The following is a 24,517-nucleotide window of genomic DNA, read 5'->3' as shown; positions in this document are numbered from 1 at the left end:
TCAATAGTTTCGTCCAGCTAAGTTATCTGAACTTCTTCAGGGTAATAATCAACATAAATATCATCGCTGTCTTCTCTATACTCGGTGCTCAATTTCTGTCAAACTATTCGTTCTAATCTTGACGAATATTCTTATAAATATGAATCATTTATTTCAAACATATTGGGTTTATGTACAAAGCAAACAGACCACATTGTACCATAAAATAGGAAATAACATTTGTAGAAGATTTAGCCAAATGTGACTGTGAATGTGGGAGGTAGTAATGAATAGACAGGACATAATTCAATAATGGTAAATGGTATAATAATAATTAATAAGTCAAAATAAAGCTCATATTAAGAAGCATATAAATATGAATAGTTTAGTTACTTAACTATTAGACGGTGAAAGTATACATATAGTATTGGCTCATAAATGGATCTCAACAGTTACCATTCATTATGCTCATCGGGATATAACAGTGATAATAGTAATAATATTAATAGTATTGGTAATAATAATAATAGTATTGGTAATAATAATAATAATAGTGGTAATGGTAATGATAATGATAATAAAATTAAACATACATTAAATAAAAGTTAATTATATAGAAAAAAATATATAATAAAACAACCGAAAAAGAAACAACAACAAATGACTCTAATTTATTGATTATTGAACAATTCATTCCCCCCCCAAAAAAAAACACTTTCCATTCATAATTTCTATATAAGAAAATAATATTCCTAATTCAATTTTTTGTTTCTAATTTTAATGAAAGACCACACCCAAAAAATATATAATATAATTTAATATTCATTTTATGTTTTTGCCTTAATTATAATTATGATTACTATTAATATTGATTTAGATTTTAGAAATATCAATAGTTGAAATTATGAATCAATTAAAGCTAGATCACCATGGAAAACGTTGAAGTACTGGACGGTCGTTTCGTCCTAGTATTGGACTCTCTAGCAATGCGCATTGACGATCCCGTACCCCGCGAGATTCGAACCCAGGATCGATCAGTCTCTCACGCGAACGCCTAACCACTAGACCACTGAGCCCAAAGGCGTACAAATGTGTTAATATCTAACGTCAACTAATCCGCGAAATCGCGCCTTCACACACCATTGTCTTCAGTGAGCTGGTCACGGCTTTTCACTAGAACTTTAGGAAATACCTCTTGAAGTCAGTCATTAGTAAGCAGATGATTATGATCAGAAGGGGTTTTGTGGAGAGTTTTGGAAACTTTAATAGGTGAATTCATGAGTCAATTGAAGCTAGACCCGAAAGCACTGCTGAGGAGTACCATACTAGGACGAAACGTCCGCCAAGTGATTCCAGATTTTCCATGGTGGTCTAGCTTCAATTGACTCATGATTTTAATCAGTGAAATATATATATGCGCAAGAACAGGTAAGAAGTTATTAAATGTTAGAATCAATGAAACATTAAGGATGGGTAGTGTAGTAGTTGAGTGCAGTTCAGAGCCACATGTTTAGTATCGTCATCCGAGATAATAGAACACTATGGAGTAGAGAGTACATTAGGGCATTTCACATATCAGAAATTAACTTCATCTATAACTTGTATGCTGTATTCAATTCAATAAATTTCAATTAATGTAAATAAAATTATTTTCTTCAGTAAACCGGTTTCTTTTTTACATCCTATAAAATCAATGATTTTAACATACTTCTTTTTAAAAAACGCTTTACTCTTTGTATAAAATAACTCGATTTCTCTCATGTTTTCTCTTTATTATTTCTCTTTTTTTATTGATCAGAAGTAGAAGTTTATTGAATTTGGCCAAGTAAGTTTCAAAAATAATTTATAACAGATTCATACGATTATCAAAGTAAAAAGCCTATTAATTTAATAAAGATGAAGTGTTTATTAATGTTACATCCTTTATCTATGTGTTCACTAGTCTGTGAAGGGTGAGTGTGCTGTTTCGATCTAGTTTACAATCCCCGATATGATGCGTTACTTAGAACAATCTTGAGATTTGTACAGCTTATGTTTGAGTTACACCTAAAAGGTGTTGATAGTAGAGTGAAAATATTGTTTTAACACTAATCTATAACCTGACAGATTGGGAAGTATAGAAAGCAGAAGATTCAACTGATCATGTATGACCGATTTATTCTTGATTCATCTAACTCAGGGAAAAACACACAATAATAAGTGAATGACTTATCTATATATGAAATCCCGTTTAACTCTTCTGCTTGAATCATTGAGTAGTAATTGATGTTATGTTTATCCAATTCTTGAGTACTGATAGAATTCTATCAGATAATTTGTAATATGATCACTACTCTAAATGAATTGACACTATGTTGTAGTATTAAATGATTGGAGGTAGACGGCAGAAAACTCTTCTTGACCAATACTGCATGCTAGCAATTAAAACGTGCAGTCTTGAGCAAACTGATTTAAAGTTTAAATCTGAGTGATGTGTATCTAATCTCATTAATTCCAGAGGACTGCAAGTACTCCGTGAGAATGATTGACACATAGTAACAAATCCAATTGAAGGAGGGCTTCCTGTCGTTCACCTTCAGTCACTTAAAGTTTTTTAGATTTTAGTTAATTCAAGCAAACTTTTTATTGAACACTCTTTATTCATCTTTACCACCAATTACATGCATGGTGTTGAGTAAATATCATTCGATAGATTTATATTGATATCTAACTCCTATTGACACAGTGGTGTGCTACTAATATCGACATAAGTAGTATATAACGCGATTGAGAAATATAATGTCTGACAGCAGGAGATTGAGATCAAGCAGGAAAAAACGGAAACATAAAACAATTAGTACAGAAATTCAGGAACAGTGAAGTCTGAGACGATTGACTGATATTTACATAAGGAACAGTCAAGTTTGAGACAATTGAATAATATTTTTCAAATTAAGTATTTACTGTATGGTTCTCAGATTTTGGTAGCCCGCTCTGTAATTCTGAGTTGTAATACACCCAATTGTCACGCCACTGTGTTCTTGTTTACTACAACACTAGTTAAGTGGAACTAGGATGAATGATGACGTTAGCTATCTTTCGATGATAGGATAATATCAGCTAATAAACCAAATTATTTACTTACACCTGTTACCTCTCGTGGAGGAGCATAGGCCACCTAATAGCATTTTCCATCCAACTCTGTGCTGGTAATCCTTTCCAGTTCTTTTCAGTTACTATTCATCCCCTTGATGTTTGCTTCATATTACAAACGTAGTGTTCTTGGGCCTTCCTCTTTTCTGTTTCCGCTCAGGATTCCAGGTGAGCGTTTGTCTTGTGATGCGTTTGGTGATTTCCGAAATGTATGTTCTACCCACTTCCATCGTGTTTTACTAAATTTCTCTTCAACTGGAACCTAGTTTGTTCTGTCGTACAATAGGATGTTGCTGATGATTTCCATCCAACAGACACTGAGTATCTTGCGTCGAAAACTGTTTATAAATACTCCTACCTTTTTTATGATGGTTGTGGTAGTTTTCCATGTTTCAGCTATGTACAGTAGAACTGTCTTGACGTTAGTATTGAGGATTGTGACTTTGATATTGATTGACAGTTGTTTTGAGTTTCATATTTTCTTTAACTGTAGGAATGCTGTCCTTGCTTATTCAATCACTGCCTTTACGTGTGCATCCGATCCTTCTTGTTCATCGATGATACTTCACAGGTTCGTGAATGATCCCACTTCTTCCAGAGCTTCTCCATTAAGTGTGATTGTATTTGGTGTTCTTCGTGTTGTATTTGAGGGTCTTTCTTTTCCCCTTGTGTATGTTGAGGCCTATTTCTGTAGAGATTGCTGCTACAGTAGTTGTCTTCATCCGCATTTGTTCGTGTGTATGGGATGGAATAGCTAGGTCATCTGCAAAGTCCAAATTGTTTAATTGATTCCAAGCTGTCAACACAATTAGCATGCACCATAACATCGATAAATATGACATGAATTGATGCTTGAATATAGCAAATAAATCTTTAACACTAACAATACATACTTGTAACTAGAAAAAGAGAAACATTTAAATCTGAATTAAGAATAAATATCTATTTTTGAAATTAGGTACCATTTTATCTCATGTTAATATTAAATCATTATCATTTGTCATATTGGATATCCATTAGTCTACTCTAATTATATAATTTTTAGGAGTGTTCATGATAAACGACATTCACAAAGTCAAAATGATTTGGATCGTAAATATGTGGATAGTAATGAAAATCTTCAAGATAGTTCACGGATGAATCGATTAATCAAAGGTTTAGATCATCACAGAAGTTCTTGTAAGTTCATGAAAAAAAAGAAGAAATTTATGTAGAAAAATTGGTGTTATTTAAGAAACATGACTAATGATTTTTTAATTATTCTACATTAACTGACTAGAAGTTATCCGTCACTATTCCAAAAGATTACATGATTACATAAGAAATCTTAACAGTAGATCTTTTATATATCAATTTGGTAACCTTTTAGCCAATCCGTTTTATCCAGATTATTTAATTTTTATTTATTTGTATCAGAAGGGGATTATAGCAATTTAAATAGTTGAGATTATAAGTCAGTTGAAGCTACACCACTATGTAAAACCTAGAAGCAGTGGACGGCCGTTTCGTTTTATTGCGAGTCTCCTCAGCAGTGTGCATCCACGAACCCGCCTCACGAGATTCAAACCGTAGACCAATCGATCTCAAGATCTGAACTATTAAAATTACTATAATATTCACAAAACTACCTTCTGATACTAATCAACATATATTCACTAGTGGCTGTCTTCAAGAGGTATTTGCTGGAGTTCTAGTGGGAAGCAGTGACCAGTGTAGTTGAACCGGGTCTTCTGTGAGATAGGAACTCACTGATGACAGTGGTGGATGTGTCACTCATTTTCATGGATTAATTGAAATTAGACATGAACACTGCCGGATACCGGCTCAGTGGCCTAGTGGTTAAACGTTCGCGCGCAAGACTGATATGTACTGGGTTCAGGTCTCGCGAGGCGGGTTCATGGATGCACATTCCTTTCGAGGACGAAACGACCGTCCAGTGCTTCCAGGTTTTCCATGATGTTCTAGCTTCAACTGACTCATGATTTCAACTATTGAAATTTTCATAAATCTCTACAAAACCTTTTCTGAAAATGAATTAGAATTTATTTGTTATATTATAACAGACAAAACTTCATTTGAAATTAGTTTTCATTTTTCAGTCATTGATTATCTTACTTTATTAAATCATTTTCATTAGTTGAATGAATGTTAATTAATTATTCTTTTATTTATAGTAGAAACACGTAGAAACAATAATGAATTGGATGATTTAAATGATAATCTTTTCATGAATAAACGATTAACTGATCAATTCAATGGAGGAATAAAACAACAATTACCATTACAAACATTACCAGATCAACAACAACAACAACAACGTCAACATAAAAGTAGTTTATCTACACCGAATTTAATCAATATTCCGGGTATTCATAAAAATCCCAATGAAATCAATAATACTGTTGCTGAGGGTGATTTATTATCTGATAAAAAGAAATCTATCAATGAATTATATCCAAATAAAAATGATACAATAAATGAGACAATAAATGAAAAACAACGAAATAATATTAAAACAGAACAAATGAATATAACAAATATGATGAATTTAATACAATCAAATATAGATAATGGTAATAATGATAATATTGATTCAATTAGTTCCGGTGTTGAAGCAAATGCTGAAGCCACAGAGCAACCATTACAAATTGATGTAAATTTAAACAATATGAATGGCGTTGGCGGTGGTGGTGGTGTAAATGGTTTTTGTACTGGTTCAGTTAATACATTATCTTCATCACCATTAAAATCAGCTGATGAAGATGATGATGATGATGTGAATGAGAATGATGAATTTGTTAATGATGCATTAAAACAAACTAATAATTCAGATATGTATCAAAAAATGAAAGTTGGTAATTGGCTTGGAGCGAATGGAATAAAATCTATCAAGAATACTGAAGATGATACCACTCCAATTCCTTCAATCAATCAAAAAACAGACAATAATAATAATAATAATAGTGAAACATTGAATAATTTATCCAATGAACAATTAAATACAAAACCATACGTAAGTATAAATTCGGAAAATATTATCAAAGATGATTCATATAGTCCAATTTCTACTATATCTATATTAAATCCTTATTCAAATCATTATGAAGAGGCAGAGACTAAATTTATTCCTACTATAAAAAAACCATCGATGAGTTTAACTACTACTCATCAAATTGAAACTAATCCAATCAAATCACAATATAAACAAACTATAATTAATCCTGATAATCAATATTCAATTCAATCAATAAATGATCATTCATCTATCATAGAAACTACAAAACAATCATCAATGAATCGATCGAAATCACTATATTTTATTCAAAATAAATCCATAACAACAACAGTAATGACGACAATGACAGGAACAATAACAACTACAACAAGTTTAAATAGTTTAACAACAACAATACCACATAAATCTCAAACATTATCATATCATCGTATAGAAAATATAAATCCATCGAAATCCTCTATTTATTATCCATATGCATGTAATATAACTACAATACCTAATACAATAAATGATACATTACCATCATCATCATCACCATTATATTCATCCAATAATTATGAAATACCATTAAATATTAAATCTATGAAACATTATACAGAATCACGTAAAAATATTATTTGTTATCCTAAATTATCTCAGTCAAGTTCAAAGGATCCATTATTATCTAGAAATACTTCACAACATATATCAAGACAATTCACATTGAATAAAATGAAATCAATCAAAGATTTATCCCCACAACCAAGAGATTGGTATCATACAATACCGAATCCAATAGAAGATAAAACTAATTATCAGAACAATATCAATCCTGATATTAATAATATTATATTAGATCCAATAGATAATAATATAAAACAAATAGATGATATGGATCATATAGATACAACATTGAATAAGAAAGAATCTATATCAAATGATTTATTATATAATAATGGTTATTATCCATTATCTAATAAGAAATTAAATTATTCCAATGTTACCCCTATGATTCATACACATAGTAATTATTATAATAAATCAGATAGTATGATGGCACAAACTTTATCACCATTCAATCAAAATGTATTAGATACATCTAATCATGGATCATCATTAGCTAAAGCAACAAAATCAATAAATTTGAATCAAAATATATCATCATCTATTAGTACAAGTGAATTAATCAATAAAACACGATCATATCATGAACCATTACATAATTCATTAAAATATAATTCGATAATTGATCAATCAATATTACCATCATCATTATCAACATCAAATTCATTAGCTTATTTAACACAATCATCTAATAGAAATTTATATCAAACATCTAATCCTGTAATTGATTCAACTTCTTATTATAATCAGATAAATAATAATAATAATCTAAGAAAAACAACTTATACTAATACTACTACTAATACTACTAATATGAATGTTAATAGTAGTCAAATGAATAGAACAGCTGGTAGTACTGCTGCATATCTTGCAGCTACCGGTGTTGGTGCATATAAATTAGGTGATTCATTAGCTTTATTAACAAATAGAACAGATCATTTAATTGAATCAACTATAAATAATGATAATAATAATAATGATAATATGATAAGTAAAGAATATCCGAAATCTGTTACATTTAGTCAAAATCATTTAATCACTATTGGAAATAATGAAAATAATAAAAAACTAGTAAGTTATTATTAAAAAATTATTTATTTATTATTTATTTGAACACATAAATATTGGTACAAGAGAGCACCAAATATATATGCGCCACACAATATTTGTCCGTGTGTGGACTGTGATACTGCTCGGATGTCCAGACCGAAGCAGGTGATTTTCTTAGGGGGCCATACCCCGAGCCTTTGACCTAAATGTCTGACCCACAAGGCAGTGGAGCATCGTGAGGAGATGCAATCCCATGGTAGCAGATGACATTCGCTTTTCGTCCTCTCATTTTCGTAAACCACACCCCCCGCCACGAGAAGGCAGTGAGCAGGACTTCTCTGGCAGAGGCTGTATACGCGAGGCCGTGTGAGAGTATTTTGAAAGGGTGGGCGGGCCCACCCCACTCTCGGCCATACCAGGGCATTAAAAAAAAGCTCAATTATTTCTATATTGAAAATATATATTAACATGAATAGAAACTAATGAAAAGAGTTCCATAAGAACTTTTATCTTAACTTGAATGTGAATGAGTTTCACATGATTTAACCTTTAAGTTGATGTAACACATTAAAGAGGAAGAATGTGTGAGTAAGTAGTATGTTGGATATACTTTCTACTTCATTCATGAAAATGTTCATTGATCATTAAGTATATCGTTTAAATTCACTTGACATTCTTCATTTGAATCTTTCTATCGCTGTTTAGGACTGTAATTGATCAGTTTCCTATTAATATATGTGCATCCTATGCGTATTGCCTCTATATAGCCTTAATTCACAAGCATTCTAAATAAAGATTTATAGTGGTGACATAGTAATGGAATCCAGTTTAACGCACGTTTCATCCTATTTAGGACTTGTCAGTTGGATATATCTGCATTCAAGAGTAGATGTTCACTATGGGACTCGAATAAAGTACCTTTCGCTTCAAACGCCATCATGTCATCCATTTAGCTATTGAGTCCTGATAGCCACTTGTTCGTGTAATGAGGCGAAGTTTAAATTCATTTGGTATTAATAAATAATAAATTTGTAATATCCCAATGAGTAGAAAATCTAATTTTCTTCTCATTGCGATATTACAAATATACTATTTATTTATAACAATCTATCCAATGCTCAATTTATTCGAAATTACCAAATCAAACCTTGATAATGATACATACAAACTCATTTGGTATTGTTTGTTTGAATCCTTTCATTGATGTTTTGGACTGAAATTGATCAGTCACTCATTGTGTACATGTGCATACTGTGCGTATTACCTATATATAGTCTTAAGTCATAAGTATTATGTGCTAGCCACAATCCGTCTTTATATACAAATATAATGTTTATTTTGAAGTATTTATTGCCATCTAATGCTTCTAGGTCTTCAATGATGGTCTATATTAGATTAATTAGTGAATTTAACTGTGAAAATACTACGATCTTAATAAATCCTCACATTGATATTTTTTCTTAAAATGGTTGAGTGTTTGCTCAGTGTCTAGTGAAAATTAAGGAAAAAAATGAACTAAACAAGCTGATAAACAAGATATGTAACTTAGGGGTCCACTTTTGATATACTTGAGTTGATTGAGTTTATAGCCCCCAAACGACCTGGTACGGTCGAGAGTGCAGAGAGTCGGCTAGCACTCACGAAATGCCCTCACATGGCCACGTGCATACAACCACTGCCAGGGAAGTCCTACTCATTGCCGTCTAGCGGCGGAGATACTGTTCACGAAATTGAGAGGACGGAAAGAGAATGTCCGGTGCTTTAACCGGGTTGGTGGACATGGAGGGTTCATCTAGGTGAGTTGGAAAATCCTGATTCCAAAGCAATGGTATACATGGGCTTCAGTGTCCTGAGACAACAAATGGCATATGAATCAATTATTATTGACCGCCTACCATGGGACTTCATCTTCTTACGTTGCTCCATTTCCTTGTGGATCAGAGCTTTATGTTGAAGGCTCCGGGTGTGGCCCCCTAAGAAAACTACCTTTTTCGGTTTCGGCACCTGGACAGTATCCTAGCTCTCACACAAATCGGATGACTTATGTGGTGCATATCTATTTGGTGCCTCCTTGTATCAATGTTTATGTGTTTAAATAAAATAAAAATAAGACTTTGAATTTATTAATTTAATGACGTAGCTTTTTATTATTCTTCCGGATAATATGACCAGAGTGTACTTCATCTAGAAATGAACATTTTAGTTATTCAAAAAGTGTTAAATTAGTTTGCCTTGGTGAACTTGTTTGTGTTTGATTGTCTTCTTTAAATCTTGTATTCAATTTCACTTATTTGTTTCGTTGATCTCTGATAATTCATTTCGATTTGAAATAACTCATTACGAACAATAAACCGAATTAAAGCTAATAGAATAAACAATTGACTTAATTTTACATAAATTAAGCATTGATGATGTTATCCATAATGATGATGATAGCTTTTTAACTAAACTATCCAATTCAATGTAATCAACAACAATGTTTAAAGTATTGTAGGCAACAAGAAGTTAGCCAGTTTTTGATAGAGTGTCATCTTAGTTTCGTATTCTCTACTTGAATGCAAATGCATTTTATTGAATCTAGCTAAATACCATGAACGTTTAGTTTATGTTATATTCATAATACAAGCCATCTATTTATTGTAATTGTTATCTGGAATCTATAACCTACTACACTGCGACCTATTTATGCAAGTTTTTATGATCAACGATCAATGGTTCGGAATAAGATTCAAGAGACATATTATGAGTTATCTAACGTTTAACATCGATTGATCACAGGTTAGTAACTAATGTCGCTTTTATTCAGTACTGATTGAATTTTGTTAATCAAGTTATAATGTGAACACTAGTCTGAGTATGTCAACATTTGTATACTTTGTTGAGATATTAAATGTTTCGAGGCAGTCAACAAGAATCCCTGTTCAACTTTCTCGTACTTGTCAGTAAGGTACATCTTAGAATTTCAAGGAACTAGTTTTCCCTGGTGAACTCAAAGCAGTATCACCCATTTACACAGTTTTAATCCCTCAGGTAGCATTATTTCTCTCTAAATTACAGGTACGCATTGCTGATATGTGCTAACTAGCATGAAATATATTTCTGCGGTTCCCTGTTGGCTACCTCCAACCATCTGAAATTTATCTTCTAATGGTCACGAAAGTATGTTAGCTATGACATAAGTTCGACTAAATTCCGTCTACTTGAAATGAATATTAACTCATTGTCAAATGTATTTTCCTAATCTATCTTCATATTAAGTGAATGCTTTTTTGTCAAAAGAATTTAGTAACCTTTTTATGCTTTAACTAAATATTAACACTCGAGATGTTTAGATGTTAAGTTACTGATGGTATAAACGTTAAGTCACTATATAGGACTTGAAAAAGTAAATAAGAATTATTGTTTTTCATCTTACGGTGAAATCAAGGAATAATTGTAGTGTGACAAGGAATATATTCTGCAACTGTGATTCACTTCCAAATCGTTGATGTTCAAAATATGACACCTAGATCTTCACACAGAAATTCAAAACATTTATGCGGTCAGTTGATGTATTAGTTCTCCCAAAGAAGATATTTACACAAATCACACCAAACTATTAGGAGTTTAATGGTTGAATTCATGAGTCAATTAACACTAGACCACCATGAAAAATCTGGAAGCATCGGGCGGCCGTTTTTGTTCTAGACTGGGACACTTCAGGAGTGAGCATCTACGATCCCACTCGCTGGATTCGAATCCAGGACCTCCGATCACGAGCGCGGACGCTTAACCTTTGGACCACTGATCCGGCATTCACTAGTGTTAATGTCTAACTTCAACTAATCCACAAAATTGCACCACCATCCATCACTATTAAGGAATCACACGAAATCTGTAGACGAGACTATGTGATCGATTTGTTACAATAACTCTGTGTATGATTAAGTAGAAAATTAAACAAATGAAAATAAATATTGAACATTATTTCTAATATTAATGACACCACATTATTAAAACTGATGAAAAGAAATTAAATGGTGAGAATTTAAGAAAAAACTCACTTTACTTACTTATTTACGTCTGTTACTCCTAATGGTGCATAGGTCGTAAACCAGCATTCTCCAACACACTCTCACCTGGGCCTTCCTTTCCAGTTCTATCCAATTTTTATACATTATTTTCATATCACTCTCCTTTACTGGGAGTAATGTGTTCTTAAGTCTTCTTCTCCCTTGGCCTTGAGGATTTCAAGTGAGGGCTAGCCTCCACCTGGAGCCCCCGTGAAGCTACTGTCGGTTTCAAGATTAGACAAAGAGAAGGGTTGGGCATGGGGTTAGCAAACCTTATTCCGTAGAAAACTAATTCGCTAAAAAAACACTATCCAAAAAAATCAATTCAAGAAAAAAAATTCTGAATGAAAAAATAAAAAAAATTGAAAAACATTAAACTAATCACATTGAACATTATGGTACATCATCATGAGGTTGTGTAACAAAAATTGATTTTTTCTTTTGGTTCCTAGTTGATATCTGCATTGTAATAAGAATTATAATTTCACCCCTTTTTTTCATTGATTCTTATAGGAATCTCAAACAAAGACATCTAGTCATTATTCAATCAAACAAACTTCTTCTTATACACCATCAATACCACCGAAACCAAGTTATATACAATCAATTAATAACCAATCAAGAATAATTAATCAATCTAGAGAAAAGAACAATACTACTACTACTACTACTGCTACTACTACTATGACTACTATAACTACTACTGACAATAATGTTAATGATGCTGAAGAGGAAAAAATTTCAAGTAGAACATTTTCACGAAGGTTAGCACCTTTGTATAGATCATATTATAAAATTTCATTAGTTCCATCACATGTTAAAACTTCTTAGGAATTGTTTAAATAAGTCAATTTCTTTTGTTTCTTTCTCCTTTTGTTTGTTTATCCAAAATGTGATTATTGATAGAGATGATGGATATTTCAATTTGTCACGTAATAACTATATCAAAGATATTGTATTCATGTAATAGGTGATGGTTTAATTTCATTTAAGTTAATGAATATTTGATTATGCTTTATAATAAAATGAAATACTATAGTCATCTTTGTCATAGATTTGAACTATATAATTATCATTTTAAATGTTTCATTATTAATTAATGAATATGAAATAAGATGTGTTTAAGGATAGTTGATAGATTTAATTAATTACTTACTTATACCTCTTACTCTTGATCGACCATAGACCGCTGACCAGTATTATCCAACTCACTCTGTCCTGGGCTTTCTTTTCCAGTACTATCTAATTTTTGTTCATTCTTCTCATGCCTGTCTGCATTTCACGATGTAATGTGTTCTTCGGTCTTCTTTTTTTTTCTTTGGATTCCATGTGAGGGATTGCCTTGTGACTCAGTTGGGATAAGTATTGAGATAAATATGTGATAGCTCCAATTACTGTATCATAACAGCAGAACAAGATATGGTTCGAAACGAATGTATAGTTGAGAGAATACTAGAACTGAAGATTTAAGAAAAGATAATGAATGAATACATCTGTGCTAATATGAACGACTCTGAGTTATGTCATGCAACGTCATAAACCAATGATTACGGTTATCACTGGGACCTGGGATCAAGTAGTTAACATCAATATGCATAAATGAGCCCATTTATTGGTGGACAGTTCTGGTTTATCTGTCCCTATCAACCTAATTCTCGTGATTCTCATGTCTTCTATTGTCCTTCTGAATTTTTCATTGATGCAAATATGATCTATCCAGTTCTTTGTGGTATGACCGGGTGAGACCCATGTAGCTTTGTTTATGCATGTGTATGGGAATATTGTTGAATGAACATAGATTTTTAAATCTGTCGTCATTCTAGTTCCTTTCTCTCAGTTCGTCTATGTTGTACCATGATATCTCCATATCCAGTGTTGTCTATTCCAACTTTGGTGTTTAGATCTCTCATTAGGATTGTAGGGTCCTCTTCTGTGCACTTCACCAATGATTGATTGTAACCTCTCATAGAACTGACCTTTATCGTCGCCATTGGTGGGTGCATAACATTAGATAACATTCATTGTGATTCCCTCCTTCTTTGTTTTGAAGGGTGCTTTGATGAAACTGTATCCATGAGATTCTTATCCTATAAGTGCTTTACGTGCTTCTTTGGACAGCATCAGAGCAACTCCTTGAGTGTGTGGGGCATTTTCCTCCTCGTGATCGGAGTATAGCAGCATCTGTCCCGAATATAAGTTGTATCTCCTAATTTGTGTAACTATTTGACTGGTCCTTCCGGTATCCCACATTTTCTGGACATTCTATGTACCTACTATAATGGTTGTTCTGGTTGTTAGAAGGTGTATCATCCACGTTATTTCCGAAGAATCTCGACTTTCATCATTAGGCATAATAATTCTTCAGAGAGATGATCTTTACACTCCTAGGACAGAGTTTAAGCGGGTTATTTTGTTCACTCTGGTTAGCGTGATTATAGCAAGGTTGTTTTCTATGGGACGGGGTTGTTTATTCCATACTCAACCCTCCTCCTTTATGTTGGGCTTGGGACCGGCAGTAACTCGAGAATAGCTGCCAGCGGATTATTAGTTATACTACTTATTATATAAAAGTAGGCGAAATTGTAAAGGTTTTTTTCCAGTCCGTCGTTTGTATTAGTGGATGTTTTTTAGACAGATTATTCATATTAGAACACCAATTTTCATCATGAATAGAAATATTTGTATTGCATCGGAGAAAAGATTACTTTGATGTCCTAGGCAGTATAGGCATTTTCACTTCTGAGGAAGATACATTCATCATAATTTGACTGAGGTTACAGTTACTTTAAAACTCTCAGTATCGTCAGGGTATACTATTCCACTCAAGAGAACAGCTGGTCTTTTTTTTGCATTGGCGTGAACAAGTCATGAAGTAAACAGTAAAAAAGTCCACCGAAAGAGGATATAATCTGTGAACAAATCTATTCTGTAGAACTAATTAAGTACTGTACAGTCACAGTTTAAGAAAACTGAGTTTTTGAATAGCCCAGTTAGAATTCCAATAATAATAACTGAGGAGTAAGTGACGTGCAAACGTTTTTCCAATGACTATTAGTGTAAACCAAGTTCTCAATAGTTAAAGAACTAGTAGTGTTACTGTTTTTCCAGATTTTCTCTTAAATATTCTGTTTAAAATTAAGGTGGTATATTATATTTTAGTGACCCGAGATCTGACTCCATAACAGAAGGCTGCGTGTTCAAATCATGTTGGGCTCACCAGATCCCGGGTCAAGAAATTCTGAAACCATTATATAAGTTTCATTATGTGAGTATAACATCACATGGTGTTTGGATCCCTAAATGAATATGAATCAGATTTACATTTCTAAAGTGAAGAGAGAATAAATATCTACAAATATGAATGATGTGTACAGTCCAACTGTTTGTATTAACAAAATTCATATTTTTTCGGTAATAATGCATCAATGCACTACATATGTCACTTGCTTTATGTGTGAGCTGTAATACCGCCCTGGTGCCTAGATCGAAGTTGGTGGTTATGTTAGGAGGCCATACCCGGAGCTTTCGACCTAAAGATCTGATCCACAAAGCAGTGGAGCAACGTCAGGAGATACAGTCTCATGGTAGCCAACAAGTCTAAAAAGAGTATTTTAATAAACATCAAAAGCATTTCCTATTTTTTAAATGTAATTAACATGATAATGAGCATTAAAACTAGCAGAGAGAGGTTCTAGAGTTGTGATTTATCAGTTTAATCTACTATTTGAATAGAATTTTAGTCCCAACAATTCAAATCATATTAATAATTATTAAATAGTTAAAATATAAATCTTATATTTAGATTAAAATGTCCTGATTAAAAGACTTTACATGAATCAATATAATTCCTGGTGAGCGGCTTATACTCCTTCAGGAGGGATAACAGGCTAAAAGTAATCAATTCAATAATATCAAACAATATGAATCATTTAAATCGATTAATCTTAATTAGTAATATAAATAAAATTATGAGCAACAAGTACAATCTTTTTTGCTTTTTAGCTTGGATAACACCCTGATTAGTTTAATATTATAATATTATAACAATATTGATTGAGTTTATTCTTTAAATAACTTCACTGTTAATTAATTAATAACTGATTGCTGATTTTCTACATTTCTTAATCAGTGTATTTTAAATGTAAACGCTTTATGGTTTTCACTGTTAGCCACTATCCATATTTGCTTAAAAAGCTTGTGACTTAAGGCTATATTGAGGCAATCCGCACAGGATGCACATATGCTAACACGAGACTGATTAATTGCAGTCCTAAATAACAACGGGATGATACACGTAAAACAACACTAAGTCAGCTTAATGGTTGTATTTCAATAACATACTTCATAGATACTCACAATAATAATAGTAATAACAATAATGATAGTAACAGTACAGAGGTTGAATATGTGTGACAAACATAAAGAATGGAACTGTTTCCCTGAAATTTACATTTTTCGGGAATATGAATATTCCTAAATATGTTAGATAGTTAACATATCTGAAAGAATATTGAAGCCTGGATTAGTGATATCCATTACCAGGGAACCGATTATCATTATTATTATCTTGTTGATGAAAATATTATCTAAGAGATTAATTAATCAAAAATTCAAAGTTGTTAAATGATGTGATAGACACAGATAGTGTGAAATTGGTCTAAATTTATTGACACTAATCATTAATCTAAATATATATATATATATATATATATATATATATATATATATGGGTTGGTCATTGAATACTGATCAGTTTGAGGGTGCATGCTGCTGATGTCGACAGATATCAGTAGTATGTATCATTAATCGAAAGTGAAATGCTTGATGGTAGAAGGTTAAGAAGATCAAAGAAAAGAGAACAAGAACAGAAAATGATTGGTGTAGAAACGAGAGAACAATGAAGTCCGAGACGATTGATTGGTATTTTACAAATGAATTATTTACTGTATGGTTCTTAGATTTTACTATGATATTCTGTAATTTTGTATTCAAATACATTCAATTGTTCCCATTTGTGTTCTCATTCACTACAACATCATCTAGAATAATCTACAAACGTGTACTTAATGTGTTATTCGACCTAGTGGTTATCTAAACTTAGTGGATAACGAATTGAACTTTTGAGGCTAATAATGCTTGAATCAAGACTGTATGTGAACATCAACAGTAGGGTAAAGCTGTGTTCAGCTGACGAAACTCAAATAGAATGAAATGCTACTCATTAATTCCATCACTAGCTAATATATATCTCCTAATTATTACTGATAAATAAAGCTAAGAGAAATTCTTGCTTACTGTAGTCATCTGCGTAGATACTGATTTTTACCATCTACTTGAGTAGTGAGATATTTAGAGTCTATTGCGAAATTATTTATTTACTTACTTACGCCTATTATTCCTCGTGGAGGAGCATAGACCGCCCACCATCACTGGACATCCAACCCTGTCCTGAACAATCCTTTCCAGTTGTTTCTAATTGTCATTCATCCTTCTAATATCTGCTCCTATTTTCCGACGTAATATGTTCTTTGGCCTTCTTCTTTTCCACTTCCCTTCAGGATTCCATGTTAGGACTTTCTGTTATGCATGTCCTATCCACTTCCAACGTCTTTTCTTAATTTTCTCTTCAGCTGAAACCTAGTTTGGTCTCTCCCACAGAAGGCTGTTGCTGATGTTTCCGATCAACGGACATTGATTATCCTGTGTAGATCACTATTTATAAATACTTGTACATTTTTGATGATGGTGGTGGTAGTTCTCGAAGTTTCAGTTCCGTACAGTAAGACCTTCTTGATGTTCATATTGAAGATTGTGACTTTGCTATTAGTTGACAGTTGTTTTGAGTTCCAAATGTGCTTCAATTGTAGGAATGCGTCGCTTGCTTAGCCAATCATTGCCTTTACATGTGCATCAGATCCTCCTTTTTTCATCGAGGATGCTTCCCAGATACTTGAAGGATTCCACATCTTCCAAAGTTTCTCCATCATGTGTGATTGAGTTAGTAATACAAAATTAACCTCATAAATCACAGACCTAGCAACTAGTTCAAATATTTACTTTCTAAAAAAGATTCTCATGACAAGTGGTTAAATGTCTTTCAAAGAAATAATCTTGATAGTTTGTACTATATCCTAATTTAAGAAACTCAAAGTTTTAGCCTAATTAAGCTTATTTATTGATTGATTTTATTCGGATTTACTTCTCTTATGAAAGTTTCAACTAACTTTATAAACTACTTGAACTTCAATGATCTATTGGAATTTTTCTCTTAGATACTTATTATATTACTGTATGTTTGTATCTCGGCAATTCACATTGATGATCAACTATTTTAGATACTATTTTATAATATTCTATTTGGAATTACTAGACATATTAGATACAAATAGTATATAATATCTGTATATAAACGATATCATAGTAGATAATGACGTATCATACTGTAGTGAACGAGAACACAATTGCGGACAATGACAGATTGTTTTAGTAAAATCTGAGAACCATACAGAAAAAATACTTCATTTGCAAAATATCAGTCAATCGTCACAAACTTCAGTATCCCTTCGTTTCCGCATCAATCATTCTCTTCTCTTAGATCCTAATCATATTCTGCCACTAGACATTTCACTTTCTATTGTTGATACATATTACTTATATTGATAGATATAAGTAGCACACACTACAGTACTTTTAATTAAGGTTGTTATGGAGGATCAATGGGTGGACACTTATCTTTATGAAAATGAAACATGAATACTTCTGAAAGTAAACCAAAAAGCAATGTTATTTTACTTTTGATTCTGCATATGTTAAATCAAAATCTAACTTTAATCTAATCTCATTATAATAATGTCGATATGAAAAGTATTATAATAAACAATGTAATGATGTTAATAAAGTTTCATTCACTTCACCAGAATGATAATTGAAGTAGTTGAAAGAAATATGCAGTTATTTTCCATAGAACTATATTATTCAAAATGACATTTGTATTTTAGACTGGAAATTATACAAATGATTGCATTATGTAACATATTAGATTATACTTGTATGCCTAAGCTTATATTGTCACAATACATTTGAGTATTTTTTATTGAGATCATGAACCGATTGACGTTAGACCACCGTTGGGAAACTGCAAGCACTGGACGTCTGTCTCGTCCTATTGTGGGACTCCTCAGAAATGCCCATTCACGATCCCGCTCGCGGGAGTCGAACCCAGGGCTTTCAGTCTCGTGCGCGAACGCTCAACCTACTGGACCACTGAGCCGGCATCCAATGGTGATAGTTTCTAACATCAACCAACACACAAAATTGCGCGACCATCTTCCATTGTACTGAGGTAGAACCCTGTCTCTACCCGACATGGATTAGCTCCACTGGTCACGGCTTCTCACCAGAACTCCGAGAATTCCCTCACGAAGCTAGTCACTAGTGAGCACATGGTAATTATCGGTTTAGGGTCGCGCAACTTCGTGGGTTGGTTGAGATTAGACATTAGCTAATCCATGTCGGGTAGAGACAGGTATCTACCTCAGTACACTGGAAGTTGGTCGCGCAATTTCATGGATTGGTTGATGTTAGAAACTATCACCATTGGATGCCGGCTCAGTGGTCCAGTAGGTTAAGCGTTCGCGCACGAGACTGAAAGCCCTGGGTTCGACTCCCGCGAGCGGGATCGTGAATGGGCATTTCTGAGGAGTCCCACAATAGGACGAGACAGACGTCCAGTGCTTCCTGGTTTCCGACGGTGGTCTAACATTAATCGGTTCATGATGTCAATCAAAAACTTAATAATCTCCACAACCCCTATAGTAGTACATTTGAGTATTCTGAAAGTATACTCTGAAATTCTTGTTATTGATAACTAAAAGATGATCCATTGAATACAGATATACTTGGAACGTGTGTTCGATTTACAAAAGAAAAACTATATAAATGTAATTTATGCGGTTTATAGTTAACTTCAGTTATTCAATTTAAGGCAGTACTACCTCATTTGTTTATATCAAGATGTTGATTACTCTTTAAGCAATGTACATGACCAATTTATTATTTGCTTATCATCCATTTTGAACTCCATCCTTTAAACTAACACTCCAATGGTGTTCAGATCTATATTATACATATTTTTATCAGAAGCATTCCCAAAAATGCCTTATTTTGATATGGTCTTATGTTTTTCGTAACTCGATAAACTTACAGAGGGTTACAGGGAGAAGTTACATTCATTGTTTTCACAATTGAATGTATTACCAAATTCATTTACTTTCAAAACTTCACACTTCTCACTCGTTCAGTGAATTGACTGAAATCTACCTACCTACTGAAATCTACTATCCCTACCATTAAGGGATTTCAATAAACAATTGTGTCTCTGTACTGATGTGCTATGGCAACTTGAACTGATGTATATACGTACAAAGTTCTACGTTATTGCTGACTGACTGACCCACTTTGTTACTTGTCTGCTTAGGACTTGTGATTAGCTCTTAGATTTCAGATCACTTCGATTAACCATTGCCCGTCTTCGTACAATCTATTGTTTAAATAATTCTCCCGGTTAAATGGTCTGTTGTCCTTATTAAAAGAATAATTAGCGTGATCATTGCTCAAGTGCTATAATATTACTGTTCGAAATATAAAACCATTGGACGCGTTTCTGACACTAGAAAGTTTTGGGAAGAGCTAGGAACCCAAGCTTCCTCCACGTGTCAATAGGAATTGACGTAGCATCTGATGCAGTGTTAATCTAAAGGTTGACACCAAAATCTTTGTTTATTTTTGGTTTTTAGTCAGATAAATACTTGAAGCATCAAAAATAGTGTAAACAGTACATAATAACATAAAAGCCATAACTTCTATAAAATGCATCTTTTTAATTAAATCGTTGACATGTATTACATTTATTTGTTGTTGTTTTTTTAATGGACGTATTTGCCGTAGTAGCAACCAGTGTGAAACCGATTAGATGCTTCCAGCTTTTGTCACTGGTTATGTAATTTCTATTAATGCATTATTTGAAGGGTAAAGATGTTCATTTCATTCTCATCTCTTCTGTTTTTTATTAGTTTTGTGTCTTGTTTTAATTTTACCACTTTGAAACTTCATGAAAAAATTATCATTGTTAAATATCTATAGTGTAGTTGTAATTCTATAATTATCGGTGAATAATTTTTGAGAGATAATTTCATAAGCTTCAGTAGAATTCTTGAACACTGGAGATTAGTTGTGTCAGATGAATTGAATGAAGTAGGACATGAGAACTCTTCTATGATAACTCTGATATATAAAGATCAAGTGTATGCTCACAACCGGAAGGTATTGTGTTCGGATCATGAATACATACTACTGTAGTGAACGAGAACACAATAGAATGCATTTAAACGCAAAATTATAGCACATCTTAGTAAGATCAAAGAACCATTCAATGAATACTTCACCCGCAAAATATCAGTCAATTGTCTCCAACTTGACTGTTCCTTTTGCAAATATCAGTCAATCGTTTCAGACTTCACTGTTCCTGCATTTCCATACCAATTGATTTCTGTTCCCGTTCTTCTCTTCTTGATCTTCTGCTACCAGACATTATATACTACTTATGTCAATATAAGTAACACACCCCACACTCGTCCCCGCTTTAAAGTAATCTATCTTGCGGTGGTTCTGCTCGCCGTACCACTTTCCTCTTTTTTGAAATCTGTGTCACTGTCTCCGTAAAAATGTCGAGTCTACGGCGCTCTGACCCCGATGGCTCCGTTGACTTGCCGGGACATCAACATCCGATATCCACCCGGAAGCTGGGAAGTTCAACACATACGCTCCAGTGAGCTGCTGAGCCATTTACATTTGATGTCCGCCCAACAGCTGCATATCACACCTCTCCTCTCCGTCCACAGCACCCGCTCCAGCCAATGTCGCCCTGCCAGAACTGTTCAGTGATTCCTGATTTTCAACAGTTAACTAAAATTAGTCCGTATTGTGAATTATGAAAAAACGTCGAGTATTTCCAGTTTTCCTTACAATTGATTGATGAACAAAATGAAAAAAATATCGTTTTTTTTATAGTTTTTCCGTTCATTAATGTGAGGGACATTTATCCTGACAATCGAATAGCTATATTTCGATTTTCGATAACAAATTCATAAGCCTTAAATGAAGGGATTCTTTAGAATAAATGAAATACAGCTAGCAGTTCTATTTCAGACTAATTAGCAGGATATATCTTCCTATCATGGTTGATTAACGCTATAGGATATGAACATGGTACCTGTAGCTTCAAATGACAATAGATTATCTCTTGGGTACTCTTTATCAATACTCATTATTTGTATCTTGATCATAGACAAGATAAGTGAAGTTGTCAATGCGTTCGACTACTTCACTCCCTATCCTTAGTTCAGGGGTTGACGTAGACCAGTCCAGAAGCAACAACTTGCATTTAGAGGGAGAGAAGCGCATCCCAAACATTCTGGCATTGTTGCTTAGTGTTACCAGAAGACTCTGCATTTTATCAGCGTCTTCACCGAACAGGAATATGTCATCTGCGTACTCCAAGTCGATAAGTGGGCCTCCTGAAAGGAGATCAATACCCGAAAATTCATATATTCCTTTCTATGAACTAATTTTTTCTTCTTGTACTATATCCTTATATTCAATCTTTCTTTTATATATTACCACCACTGAATTAACTACTTATATGAATCCGGTGTTTATCTTGTTGCGTTAATGTGGTATGGCAACTTGGACCGATGCATATATGTGCCTGGTCCTACGTTGTAGCTGACTGACTGATATTAAGAAAAATTATGATAACAGAATAAACAAATTGTTATTAGTCTCCAGATATTAATCAACACACAAACACAAAAATTACAGAGAGGTAGTAGTTGGTATTAAATTTGTGATAAAAAAGACAAATCAATGTATTTTATGGTGAAATGTACATAAAACTGATGTTGTACTACAATAGTAATCTGAACATAATTATTGTAGAATTACCTAGTTTCTATAATGTATTCTAATGTTTATTTCTGTTTCTAAAAAAAGGAATATATCTCCTATATATAGTTCCGTTTATCATTTTGAATAGAGCAAGAATAAAAAGATTCTAGTGGAATAGCATGAATAAAATTTTATTTCATCTGCTTCTCGTCGTCAGATAGCTTACAACCTGTAATATTTAGAAATCATTCATTACATAATGGGTTTAAATGAATTACATGAGACGGTTTGGTTGGAAGTTATATTCAAGACATAGTAGTATAGTATAGCAAGAGTGTAAATAAATTTAATACACTGAATATAGTAAATATATATATATATATATCTTATGTGAAAAGACATTCTACAACATTGATTGTGCCTACAGTTCAAACGACCGGAAACAAATGATTCCATAATGAGTAAACATTGATAGGAATAAACTGAGTATATGGTGTGTGCTACTTATATTGACGTAAGTAGTATATTATCAGAATGAGTTTTGTGGAGATTTTAGGAAATTTCACAGGTTGAAATCATGAGTCAGTGGAAGCTAGACCACTATTGAAAACCTGGAAGCACTGGACGGCCGTTTCGTCCTGGTATGGGACTCCTTAGCAGTGCGCATCCACGAGACCGCCCCCTCGGGATTCGAACCCAGGACCTACTGGCTTCACGTGCAAGCACTAACCATTAGACCACTGAGCCAGCACCTAACGGTGTTAATGTCTAACTTCAACCCAGTGCTTCCAGGTTTTCAATGGTGGCCTAGCTTCAACTGACTCATGATTTCAACCTGTGAAATAAGTAGTATATGATGTTAGTCGTGATCAGAATGTCTGGCAACAGAGGGACAAGAGGATAGAACAATAGAGAATGGAAACAGAATGCAATTTGTATGAAAATGCAAGAATAATGAAATCTGAGTCATTATGAGACGATTGATGGACATTTTGCAAATTACATATTTACTATTTGACTGTTAGATTTTATTAACAAGTCATGTAATTTTGTGTTAAATACATTCGATTGTCCCCATTCGTGTTCTGTAGAGCTTACAAGTAGAGCTTAATTGATAAGATAAGTTTATTAATTTGGAAGGTAGTTGAAATAAAATCTCAATAAGTGAAATGACGGAATACTTCAGATATGTTGATGACACGTTTATTATCTGTAAGAATAAACAGCACACAATTCACCTATTAGAACTCTTCAATAATGATCATCCTAATACAAAATTTACTGTGGAACACAAACAGAATGACATATTACACTTTCATCATATTGCCATAAAACGTAGGGCAGACGGGACAGCTCAACATTCGGTTCATCGAAAAAGTACTTGGAATGGAGTTTACCTGAATTTCAATAGTTTTTGTCCAAACAGTTGCAAGAAAGAGTTGGTTAAAACACTATGTTTTAGGGTAGAATGAATATATACCATCAACAAATTGGAATAAGAATTGATGAACGTTGAAAAATGCCTAAGATACAACTGCTTACCACAAAAGTTTATTGACAAATATAAAAAACAAAAAGAAAACAAGACGGAATAATTACGGTCAATAAAAAACCAATATCTATAAATCTCAACTTCAAAGGTAATGACCTCAGAAACGCAATCAGCAAGAAGCTGAACACTGCATTAGCCAGAACTTACCCGTCAGCCAAACTATTAATTCTGTATAAAAGAACACAATAA

The 24,517-nt window shown here is 33.2% G+C and overlaps 1 protein-coding gene across 1 annotated transcript in view; it reads left to right on the top strand.

The window, feature by feature from the left end:
- Nucleotides 1–24,517, top strand: part of MS3_00009647 (uncharacterized protein) — a 94,581-nt gene that overhangs the window by 66,937 nt on the left and 3,127 nt on the right. The window contains exons 14-17 of the mRNA XM_051218043.1: nucleotides 1,778–1,804; nucleotides 4,157–4,290; nucleotides 5,286–7,801; nucleotides 12,346–12,596. Coding sequence (XP_051064474.1) covers nucleotides 1,778–1,804; nucleotides 4,157–4,290; nucleotides 5,286–7,801; nucleotides 12,346–12,596 — 2,928 coding nt within the window. The remainder of the gene's footprint in view (nucleotides 1–1,777; nucleotides 1,805–4,156; nucleotides 4,291–5,285; nucleotides 7,802–12,345; nucleotides 12,597–24,517) is intronic.

This window comes from Schistosoma haematobium, chromosome 7, assembly GCF_000699445.3.
Source record: "Schistosoma haematobium chromosome 7, whole genome shotgun sequence".
Lineage (NCBI taxonomy): Eukaryota > Metazoa > Platyhelminthes > Trematoda > Strigeidida > Schistosomatidae > Schistosoma > Schistosoma haematobium.
The sequence above is the reverse complement of the archived record's forward strand: the minus strand, read 5'-3'. Positions and strand labels throughout refer to the sequence as shown.